Raw genomic sequence first — 12,743 nt, forward strand, 5'->3', positions numbered from 1 at the left:
GTTTTGACAGCAGAACTGTTGCTGGCATAAAAACAGCTTGCAGATCTTTCTCCTTTATGAAACGGCTGCTGTCTTTAAATGTCCAAACACACGACACAGAAAGCTTTTTACAGCACTGTTCTTGCCAAATGCTATTTCGAGATGCACATATAATGCACATATAAGCGTGTCCTGTTTACACTCCCGAGCACAGAAACCCGTTCTGAAATGGTTTTCCTAAAAAGATCTCTCCTTTTAAAAGATTTGAGCTTTTCGTTCTGTGTTGTTGTTGTTTTATATACTGCACATTATGCAACACCGTTTCCTTTGACTCAAGCTGTGTACTGCCAACTTATGGTCTTGTTAACTTTGAACTTTTACTGCTGCAAACCACTTACTGTACGAGGAAAGAAAAGGTATTTTCTTGCAGTAGATGTTTTTTTTCACATTCTCATTCTCTCTTCAGAAAGCCATATTTCCTGGAGCTGGTTATGAAGGGATCACTGAATACAAGTCTGTCATCTACTATCAAGTCAAGCAGCCCTGCTGGAATGAGACGGTTAAGGTACAAACACAGGATGAAAAATAAAAGCAAAGACATCTGGGTTTAGGTTTTTGATGTTTTGAAGCTAAAGTCCCTTTCATATGACTCACGCCAGACTTCTCTAATGCAAAGCGTCATTCTACAGTGCAGCCCTGTATTATGTAGCATGGAGGTCAAGCGCTGTAACCTGTTAAGCAGTTCAACAGTTTGGCTTTGGAACCACAGACAAATAATAAACAAAATGCAAAAGTGACTGATTCCACAACTGTGCATCTTTAAAAAAAACTTTAGGCCTAATTTGATGGTAATGATTTTAAAATATCAGTAAAAACCTTCTGTTACATACATTTTTTTTCACAAAGTAAGACTGAATAAATATATGAAAAATATTTGTACAGGTGAAGTCAAAAGTTTGCATACACCTTGCAGAAAAATGAATTTATTAAGTTTACATACACTTGATTCTTAATACTGTGTTGTTACCTGAATAATCCACAGCGTGATAGTTGTTCATGAGTTCCTTGTTTGTCCTGAACTGCCCGCTGTTCTTCAGACAAATCCTTCAGGTCCCACAAATTTTTTGGTGTTTCAGCATTTTTGTGTATTTGAACCCTTTCCAACAATGACTGTATGATTTTGAGATCCATCTTTTCACACTAAGGACAACTGAGGGACTCATATACAACTGTTACAGAAGGTTCAAACACTCACTGATTCTTCAGAAGGAAACATGATGCATTAAGAGCCAGGAGTGTAAACTTTTGAACAGAATGAACATATGTATCATATTATTTTTATTTAGTACTGCCCTTCAGAAGCTACAGAATATACTTAGTTTCTCAGAAGACAAAATAAGTAAAATTTACCCTGATCTTCAAATTATTTGTTTTTAAAAGGCTCTTAATGCATTGTGTTTCCTTCTGAAGCATCAGTGAGTGTTTGAACCTTCTGTAATAGTTGCATATGAGTCTCTCAGTTGTCCTCAGTGTGAAAAAATGGATCTCAAAATCATACAGTCATTGTTGGAAAGGGTTCAAATACACAAAAATGCTGAAGAATTAAAGAATTTGTGGCACCTAAAGGATTTTTCTGAAGAACTGCGGCAGTTTAACTGGTCAGGACAAATAAGGGACTCATTAACAATTATCACTAGACAAAAAAAAAACAAACAAACAAAAAATGTGTATCATTCAGGTACAACACAGTATTAAGAATCAAGTGTATGTAAACTTTTGAACAGGGTCATTTTTATAAACTATTTTCATTTTTACTTCATTTTCTCTTGTGGACTGTATGTAAACTTCTATCTTTATGTGAAATATCTGTTTCCGGTCAGTACAAAATAAAAATAACATTCATTTTGTATGATTCCTCTTATTCCTCTCCTCTTTGGTAAAATAATTAACGTTTAGCAGATTCTGCGAGCTGTGTGTAAAATGTTGGCTTACACACTATATGTGTATATACATAATATCAACTTTAATGCGCTTAAAAAAATCAAAAGCAGTGAAATTACAAGTTTTCGTTTTAATAATAAAAGACGTATTAAATATGTATTAAGAATCTGCAAAAGAGTGAAAATAGTATGTTTAAGTACTCCATTTAATGTCAAAGAAATTCTTTCCTTTTTTCATAAAATCTGCACTTTTCTGTTGCTGTTTGGATGTAGAAAACAGAAAGCAGAAAACATGTTTGCAAACTCATGTTTAATTTTTTTTTCTCTCACTGGCCATAATTATAATTTTGAAATCAGGATTAGGTAGAGATGCTCCGATCAGCATTTTTGGGGCCGATTACCGACCACCAAGATCATGATCTGCCGATCGCCGATCACTGCCGATCACAGAATGGCAGTGGAATGGGAATCTTTTATCTATGATCTAGCAGAGTTTGCACCATTTGTAGAAATGAAACTAACTCTAAATTGTAAAACTGTAGAAATAGGCTACAGTCAAGATCTTGAAGAACCACCAAGTTAGGGTTGTAGACGATAGTATCGTGTATAGACGATAGTTAGAGATATCACCAGTTGCTGATGCCTTTGACGATAACAAGACGATTATTATTGTTATCCGTCAAAAAGGCGCCTAACTTTAGCGAAGCAGTGCAGAGAGTCAGTTCTAGGATGCTTCAGAAACTTGCCGTGGTATAAACACACGCATGGAGTGGCCACGCCGCATGGGTAAGAGATGTATTCATCATACAGTGTAGATAGATAAACTGATTATAACTTTAATTTTTTAAAGTGCACCTCGCACTAGACTAGGCTACACTTCTTTGGTAATGTAAATGTTCTTTGCTTGTTATTTGTAGCTGCTTTTTAAGATGATGTAAGGATTATATTATCCAGCACTGCACAGTCATTAGGATAAAGGCAGTAAAATTTAGGTTTAAGCTGAGTTACATACGATATATCAGAATCCGTCTGTATATAGGAAACATAAACATTCACCTCAGTAACATCTTTATGCGTTCATTAGAATTACGATGCGATAAAATGGCGCTAAACATACGCACGTGAATTACACGCGCACCGTTTCTCCTCATTCTGTATGAACTGAACTACAACATGAACTGATGACAACAATCAGACATACAGCGGTAACATTATTGCAATATGACGGGTGTAGAAAGATACATTCATTTACATTCAAGCACGCACATTTACCACTAACTGAAGATAGCAGAGAATGAAACTGAAAGTAAACTTGAACTTCTCTGGCAAAACTACAGTCAGCACTCTGTACACGCACAACTTAGTCACATGCCCAATAATAAGACTACCCTTACAAAACGAATAAGGAATTTAGTACTCATGCTGCCACTGGTAAGCTCCGCTCTGCTGTTGTTTACGTGTGCGCCGTGCATGCATGTGTGAAAAAGTCGCGCAAGTAATTTACGTCAAGTGATCTGCTTTTTTGATCGGCGCTTTAGGGGTTCGCTGATCAAGCTATTTTAAGCCAATATCGGCCGATCATGATCGGTGGCCGATCAATCGGAGCAGCACTAGGATTAGGCATAAAATAACAACATGTGTGAAAATCATATGAGAATGAAACAAATAGTTATAATCTGACACAGAGGAATATGTAAATTATATACACTGCCGTTCAAATGTTTGGGATCTGTAAGATTATTAATGTCAATTTAAAAAGTATTTTCTGCTCATCAAGGCTGCATTTATTTAATTGAAAATGCAGATAAATCAGTAATATTGTGAAATATTATTGCAATTTTAAAATAGTGGTTTTCTATTTTAATAGACTTTAAAACAGATTTTATTCCTTTGATGCAAAGCTAAATTTTCAGCATCATTACTTCAGTGTTCAAGGTCATATGATCCTTTAGAAATCATTCTAATATGTGACCCTGGACCACAAAACCAGTCATAAGGTTAAATTTGACAAAACTGAGATTTATACATATGAAAGCTCAATAAATAAGCTTTCCATTGATGTATGGTTTGTTAGGATAGGACAATATTTGGCCGAGATACAGCTATTTGAAATCAGAAATCTGAGGATGCAAAAAAATCTAAGACTGAGAAAATCACCTTTAAAGTTGTCCAAATTAGGTTCTTAACAATGCATATTACGAATCAAAAATTACATTTTGATAGGTTTACAGTAGGAATTTTACAAAAAATCTTCATGGAACATGAACTTTACTTAATTTCTTAATGAATTTTGGCATAAAAGAAAAATCTAAAATTTTGACCCATGCAATGTATTTTTGGCTATTGCTACAAATATACCCCAGCGACTTAAGACTGGTTTTGTGGTCCAGGGTCACATATGTAGAAATAGAAATGTTTTGTAACAACACTACCATTCAAAGTTTGGGGTCAGTAATTTTTTTCTTTCTTTTTTTTTCTTTTTTTAAGAAATCAATACTTCTGTCCAGCAAGGATGTGTTAAAATAATACAAAAAGTGATAGTAACGACTTGTACTGTTAGAAAAGATTTCTGTTTTGAATAAATGCTTCCGAAAAAAATATGGAAACTGTTTCCAACATTGATAATAAATCAGCATGTTAAAATGATTTCTGAAGGATCATGTGACAATGAAGACTGAAGTAAAGGCTGATGAAAATTCAGCTTTGCATCACAAAAATGAATTACAATTTTAAGGATATTAAAATAGAAAACTGCTTTTTTTTGCAATAATATTTTATAATATTACTTTTTTGGTATTTTTGATCAAATAAATGGAACTTTGAAAAAAGTTAATGTTAAAAAACAAAAAATCTTACTGATCCCAAACTTTTGAACAGCAGTGTATTTGTGGTAGTTAATCGGCTGTTAAGACTTCTTCAACTTACAAATGGTTGTTGAAAGCAAATATTCTACATAATGCGTCATATTTTGTGAGAAAGTGTGCCACATTAGAGCAAGACGAGCACTATTTTTGGAATTGGCACCCCAAAATTACTAAGAAACAAGTACTGGATTTCATTCAGCAAATATGATGCATATCAAGTTGATGCATATGCGTATTATCAAAAAGAATATGTTCTACTTAATCTTTCTGTCATACATTAAAGTAGTCGCCAGGATATGTTTTATTTTAGGCTCAGTTATGTTCCATCTTTCATTTGCTTGCACTTTTTTTTTCACTGCGCACACCTGCCACTTTCAAAAAGAACATTGCTTTTCTTGTCAAGGTCAATGTGACTCCTGACGCTTGTGTTAGGAGATGCATTTAAGCCTTTGACATGGGTCATGTGAAAGGGACTTAAAGCTATACCAGGGTTTGTATTCACTCGTTTTCTTTTGTCCGACAGGTGGCCATTCCCATTGAGGATGTATGTCGATGTCATCTGAGGCTCACCTTCAGACACAGATCTTCTCAAGATTGTGAGTCTCACAGAGATATTCGCAGAACCTTACAGTAAATGTCACTGAAGTGGATAGAACCGTCTATAGAAGCTAAGGACCATGATATCGTTCTCTTTTGTGTTTCATTAATCCATTTCTGCAGGGTTTCTCAACCTTTTCATGCAGGTCACATTTATAGCGTGCATTTCACTTTATTTTATGCACAAGAAAACCTGCATATTTTGTTTAAAGGTCCAACATAAGGCAAAAAATATGCTTGAACATCTTTCTTACAAATAACAAATACATAAGCTGGAGTTCACTTGGAGATCTCACTTGACCCCATTGGCATTTTTGCTGACCCCAGGTTGAGAACCACTGGGCTGTTGTATATTCAGGCTTGTTTTTGAATTGAATTTCTGTGTGCTTGTATTTCTGTAGCCAGAGATAAGTCCGAAAAGCCTTTTGGCATGGCTTTTGTTCGGCTGATGAAGTCGGATGGCACCACACTTCCAGACGGAAAACACGAACTCATTGTCTACAAGGTAGGCGTCTTGAAGGAACATTCAGTGCAAAATAACCTCATTCGACAGAACTTGTAGCATAATATTGATTATTGCAAAAAGTAGGGATCTGACGATATCAAAATCTCACAATACGATAATATTGCGATATGAAGTTCATAAGATATTTATTGTGATCATTAACATTTTTTTATACATTTTTAAGTTAAATTCTTCTTTCTAAGGCTCTTCAAGAGTTTAAAATTAGAGCCTCAACCCATATTTCTAATAAAACTTAAAGGGGTCATCGGATGCAAAACTCACTTTTACATGTTGTTTGAATATTAATGTGTGTTGGCACTCTACAATGATTTAAATCCACCCAGTGGTATTTTTTTTAATCTTTACAAGTAATATCCCCTTTTTAAAATTAGGTTATTCTCACCTTCTTGTCGGTGTGACGCTTAACGCGGCTAAATGTGGCTAAAGTAAACATTACGGCTCATAATCCTACATCAGAGATGGGTGGGGCGAGCAGAGCTCATTTTTCATTTAGAGGGACCATGCAATAAAATAATAAAATAAGACCCTAAAGAATCATATGAACCCCTTTAAGTCAGAGAGAAAAAAAAGGAATTGACTTGTACATGAACTTTAAAGGGGACTCAACCCTCTTCTTGTGAGATACTGTCTTAGTCTAAATTACATTCACACTTGTGTTTTGAAAGCCAAATAATTTAGAATAGTAATAACAATTTTATATCATTTTTATTTCTATGACAGTAACAGACATATATTGTAAAACAACTGCACTGTAAAATAAATGAACATGAATATTTCATAGGTATATTATTTTGTGCTTTACACTACAGTAGGGAAGTTACAATACTTCTTCCCTAATTTCTACACTTGAAAGAGATGTTTTGAATTTGGACTGCAGTAATGTTACCCGTTTAAACCGCTAGCTGTCATCAATTCATACTACATAGTGAAAACAGGCTTACAAAAACGAGTTTCATCTGCCATGAAAATAAAGCATAACTGGTGGCTGTTGCATTCCCAAACATGCGCTAAACTCACAGCACATCCAGTAAACAAGTTCACTGCATTTTCTGTGAACTGAGACATTTTGAGGAGTAGAAAACACCAGATCATTAGCGGATCGCCTGAATGAAGTATGTGCTTCACTTTCAAATTGTGTCGAAAAACTCCCATCTTATTTTCTCCTTCAACTTTGCAATCGTCCTACATCGCTGTTTTACTTTTTTTTTTTTTTGTGGAAAGGGTGATTGATCTTCTTTGCACGTTCATTTTGTAAACACTGGGTCTGTACTTCTGCAGCAATGTAGGTGATTTTAAAGTTGGAGGAGAAAATGACATGGGAGTTTTTCGACTAACTGTACTGAACCGGAATACAAAGAGTTAAAAAGTATATCAATTGTAAATGTTTTTAGAAAATAACTGATGGTTTCGCTAGATAAGACCCTTATTCATCAGCTGGGCTCGTTTAGAGCCCTTTGAAGCTGCGTTTAAACTGCATTTTAGAAGTTCAACCTCATGGATATCATAGATATCCATTATATGGAGAAAAATCCCAAAAAGTTTTCCTAAAAAAAAAACATAATTTCCTTACGACTGAAGAAAGATATGAACATCTTGGATGATAAGGGGGTGAGTACATTATCTGTAAATTTTTGTTTTGAAAGTGAACTACTCCTTTGACTTGCATTGAAACCCTTATTTTAAACTTCTGTCATTATTTGCTAACTCATGATATTTCAGATTTGCTTTAAATGAAGCACTTTCTCCATATTAATGAATTGTTGTTGGAAGAATAATACTTAAAAGTTGAATATAAGGAAAAAGATACCTTGATCTTTCAGCCACTTTAAAGTGCTTTTCAAAGGTTTGGGGTCGAGGTATGATTTTTAAAAATATCTTTAAAGTTTCTTATAATCACCAGTGCTCGATTTGTTTGATACAATAAAACAGAAAATTGTGAAATATTGTTGCAATTTTAAATACATTATTTTCTGTTTTAATATATTTTAAAATGTCATTTATTTCTGTGATGCAAAGCTGAATTTCCAGCATCATTACTCCAGTCTTCAGTGTCACAAATTCCTTCAGAAATCTTTCTTTTTTTAATATGCAGATTTGCTGCTCAAGAAACATGTATTATTATTATCATTGTTGAAAACAGCTTAAAGGAGTAGTTCACTGTCATAACTAACTTTTTTACAGATAATTTACTCACCCCCTTGTCATCCAAAATGTTCATGTCTTTCTTTTTTCAGTCATAACAGGGTCCTTAAAAAGTCTTAAAATGTCTTAAATTCAGATTCGGTGGGTCGAATATTTTGGTCACATTACCACTAAATATCTTACGTCAGATGGACCTGAACTGTTTACAATCATTGGAAAGACCGAAGATTTTTTTCTTTTTCCTTTTTTATTGATAAATTGTAATAATTTGAGTTGAAATGTGATGCATACATTTCAAAGTTAAAAAAATAGGTTATAAAGGTAAATAAAAATGCAGATTTAAGTATGTAAAAGCTAATTGAACGCTGATGAAAATGATTGCTTCAGAATAAATTGCTTACACCAACAAAAATCTTGGTGATGTGGTACTTTTGTGGGGATATTTTATGTGGAATATTGTCTGCTGATTTGAAGAGTTCCCTGTATATTGTAGTAATAAATATAATTTATGACAGTCATAATATTTAGTTTTTTTTTTACATTAAACACATTAAATATTAATATAACATAATGTGTATTTCCATTACAGGTTTAGGTCTAACATTTCATATAAAGTGGTATTAAGTAGGTCTTAAAAAGTCTTAAATATTGCTTATTCATATCTGTAGAAACCCTGCACAAAAAATGTTTTTTGAGGAAAACATTTCAGGATTTCTTTCCATATAATGGACTTCTATTGTGTCCCCAAATCAAAAATTGTCAAAGTCATCCTACATCGAACATGCAAAGAAGGTCAAACGCCCATTACAAAAAAGATAAAACAGGGATGTAGGACGATTTAGAAGTTGGAGGAAAAAATGGCATGGGAGTTTTTCAAAAAACCCAAACTGTTTTGTACCTGAATACACAGAGTTAACACAGAGTTTATTTTCTTTATAAAATATCTAAACATTTCACTAGATAAGACACTTCTGCCTTGCCTGGGGATCGTTTAGAGCTCTTTAAAGCTGCATTTAAACTGCATTTTGGAAGTTCAAACTAGGGCTGTGCGATTAATTGAAATCGTATCGAAATCGCGATGTGAACATGCACGATTTCTAAATCGCCTTACAGCACGATTTTTTTGCACACACTCGACTGATACTTTTCCCGCAGCATGCTACTTGAACGAACCGATCACAACACAGCGCGCCTAAACAGAGAGCAAGAACATGCCAACGTTCATACTTGAACCCAGAAATGGTCATGCTTGTTTTCTTAGCTATCTGAAAGCAGATAGACTCTGCCAGTGTTCTAATTGTTTTTATGTGGGACACTGTGGTCTGGGTTGTTGTTTTTTCAAACACACGAACGCACATACGCACGCACATACTTACTTTTTGCCATAGATCTGTTCTAAAGACATTTTGTTACACCTTTACTAGGCAGGGCTCGAAACTGTGAACGTTTTGGTCGCAAAATATGTTCCCAAAATTTAATCTGCGTGACCTGAAATTATATTTGGGAACATTCGTGCGAGTTCGCCATTCTCTCTTTCGATTGTGGAAAAATAAAAGCTCTCAACAAGCCGCTTTTGAAGAAATATGATATATTTCGTGCTATAGCGTACATTCTGTCAGATACAATTCTGGCGCCTCCGTGTCCATATACGTTACTGTACAACGCGGCATTCATCCACATCAGATGATAACTCAGCGGCAGAGTTCCACTCACACAGGGGCGTAATTTTCACTGGGGACATGGTTTTCAAAATCCTGTTTGTGTCCTCTTATATTTCAAATGGTTTTGTTATAATAATCTCTTTTATTGTAGAATGCACGCTCAGCGCCTTTGAGAGTCTCGCAAGATCGTTAAAACAAAACCAAAAGTAAACAGCGGACGCGCATTCAAAAGCAATTTTAATATCCCGCGTTTAGAGAGCGACTCCTCAATGCGCGCAAATTAGGCTACATAAAATATCTAGGCAGTTATTAGTATGTGGGCTATAAAAATATATTGTGCAGTTGTCTATAGTTCTGTATCTTGCTTGAAAAATTCGGTCTCTATTTGCACTTTGAATATTGAAAGAGTAGCCTACTTTGATCATGTGCTTGTCAAACATCTGCAGTCAGAATCAGCCATGAAGAATCAAGATCAGTGCATTACTAAAAAGAAATTGGGTGCACCTACATTTATTTTTTTATTTTTTTTGGTGCTCCTAACTTTTTTTCACCTGCTAGGTGATTTTTTTCCCGCCTTCTGTTTTAGAGACATGTTACAGGTCTTTGATAGAGATCTAATTGTTTTCCTTTAAAAAAAATGTTTTAGATTCACACTGTAAAACATGTCTGTGTCAAAATCGTGATTAAAATCGAAATCGCAATACTGTTCAAGAAAATCGTGATAGGTTTCTTTTGTCCATATCGCACAGCCCTAGTTCAAACTCAAGGGCATCATGGAAATCCACTATATGGAGAGAAATCCTAAGATGTTTTCCTCAAAAACATAATTTCTGTATGACTGAAGAAAGAAGGACATGAACATCTTGGTTGACAAGGGGGTGAGTACATTATCTGTAAATTTTAGTTCTGGAAGTGAACTACGCCTTTAATATTTTTGAGGAAACTGTGCTACATTTTTTTCAGGATTATTTGGTGAATAGAAGGTTCAAGAGCAACATTAATTTGAATCTTTTGTAACATTGTAAATACCTTTTACAGTCACTTTTTCATTAATTTAATGCATCCTTGACTAAAATTGTTTTAAAAAATTGTACATTTTCTGAAAAGTAGTTTATTATCTTTGCTGAAAGCTTTCCGGTTGCTAAAACTCATCTTGACAGCTCTCTTCAAACTTTACTGAACTTCCCTTTATACAGTACCTTCAGTATCTGTTCTTGTTTCATGTGAGGTGGCCTTACTCTTCCACCGGACAGCAAAGTCTCAAACATGCAGTGCCACTTTAAATTCCTCTTCTGTTCCTAAAGGTGGATGTGAAGAAAGCTGACGACGCCAAGACGTATTTGACTCTGCCTGGCTCGTATGCTGAAGTGGAAGAGAAAGAGAGACAGACGGGGAAATCCTTCCATCATGGCAGCATCATTCCCATCACCAAAGACAGCTTCCAGATCGCCACCCTCACCTGCTCTACAAAGCTTACACAAAACGGTAAGAGTCATCTCCAGAAACAATATTTCACCCAAATATGACAATTCTGTTATTTACTCTCATGCCTTCGCAAACCTGACATGTACTGATGTCTATAGATGATGAACTTGGATAGCAAGCTGCAAAAATGCTTTTCTAGCTTAGATTTTATGTCTTGTTTCCAGCCAAAATATCTAAAAATGTTAAAATCAAGCAGTATTTTCTTGTTTTCAGAAAAAAACAAGTTAAAATTAAGAAACAAAACGAAAAAGTAATCTGCCAATGGGGTAAGCAAAAAAATCTTAATTCAGATGGAAAACAAGATTATATTTCTCACCCCTTTGGCAGATTATATTGCTTGTTTCAAGCGAAAACGTGCTTAATTTTGACTTGTTTCGTTTTTCTGAAAACAAAACAATTTTTACTTATCAAGAATTTTTAGATTTTTGGCTGGAAACAAGACAAACAATCTGAGTAAGAAAACCTATTTGTGCAGTGTAGATATTGTTTTTACACACATTACCTTCAGATTTCAGTCTTTTTCTCATGTGTAGATGTCGCATAGCTTCTGAAAACATCAGAAAAAAATCATATGGTTTGAAGCAACGAGAGAGATGAGTGTATATAATTACAAAAGTTTTACTTTAAAGGCCATATGTATCCGTATGAGACAGCAAAGTTTGTGCAGAAGTCGGCTTTCTGTAACTTTTTTAATTTCCTCTGACTCAGTTGACCTTCTGGGGCTTCTCAACTGGAGATCAAACACTGAGAGACTTGAAGAAATTCTTCAGAAACTGATGGAAGTGGAAGGAGGGGAGATTATTAAAGTAAGGGTGTGAGAAAACAACACTTGGCCTTCTATAAAATGCTGCTTTATGATCTTAAGTTTTTGTTGTGTGTTCCTCTAGTTCCTGCAGGACACACTGGACGCTCTCTTTAATATCATGATGGAGACCTCAGAGGAGGAAACCTACGATACGCTAGTTTTCAATGCCTTGGCAAGTATTGATTATTTAACTCGCTCTTTAGTCATCCGCCAGTTGTCATAAGTAATGAAAATGATTTTGTCCCTTGGTTTTAAGTATCACAAACAGAAAGCTTCCCACCTCATAACTTTTCCTTAGTAAATAATGTTTTTTATTCATTACTAGCTAGAAAAATACAAAATTATAAAAATATAGATTTTCTCATATTTGTATTACTTATTTTTTATGTTATCATATTTCATTATTATTTTATAACAATTAATGTTATAATTATTTGTAAATATTAATACTAATAGTAACATGAATGTTATTATTTTATTGTGTTACTTTTTGACATTTTATCATTATCATTAATAATTGTTAATGAAAACAATCAGAATAATTAATGACATTTATTAATAATTGAAAGTAATCACATTCCCATTTATATATAAAAAAATAATAATAATAATTAATGATACTATTAGTATAAACATTTATATAAAAAAATCATATTTATGTTAGTATTCATATTAGCAAATTTTAATAATAGTAAAATATGTAAAGAATAATGGAAATTAATAACAAATTATTACTAATAATAA

At 34.1% G+C, this 12,743-nt stretch overlaps 1 protein-coding gene across 1 annotated transcript in view; it reads left to right on the plus strand.

The window, feature by feature from the left end:
* The window catches only part of dock5 (dedicator of cytokinesis 5), a 104,265-nt gene that overhangs the window by 31,938 nt on the left and 59,584 nt on the right, over window positions 1–12,743 (plus strand). The window contains exons 15-20 of the mRNA XM_073819887.1: window positions 446–544; window positions 5,307–5,379; window positions 5,782–5,885; window positions 11,014–11,194; window positions 11,903–12,000; window positions 12,082–12,171. Of these exons, the coding sequence (XP_073675988.1) occupies window positions 446–544; window positions 5,307–5,379; window positions 5,782–5,885; window positions 11,014–11,194; window positions 11,903–12,000; window positions 12,082–12,171 (645 nt within the window). The remainder of the gene's footprint in view (window positions 1–445; window positions 545–5,306; window positions 5,380–5,781; window positions 5,886–11,013; window positions 11,195–11,902; window positions 12,001–12,081; window positions 12,172–12,743) is intronic.

This window comes from Garra rufa, chromosome 15 (assembly GCF_049309525.1).
Source record: "Garra rufa chromosome 15, GarRuf1.0, whole genome shotgun sequence".
Classification (NCBI taxonomy): domain Eukaryota; kingdom Metazoa; phylum Chordata; class Actinopteri; order Cypriniformes; family Cyprinidae; genus Garra; species Garra rufa.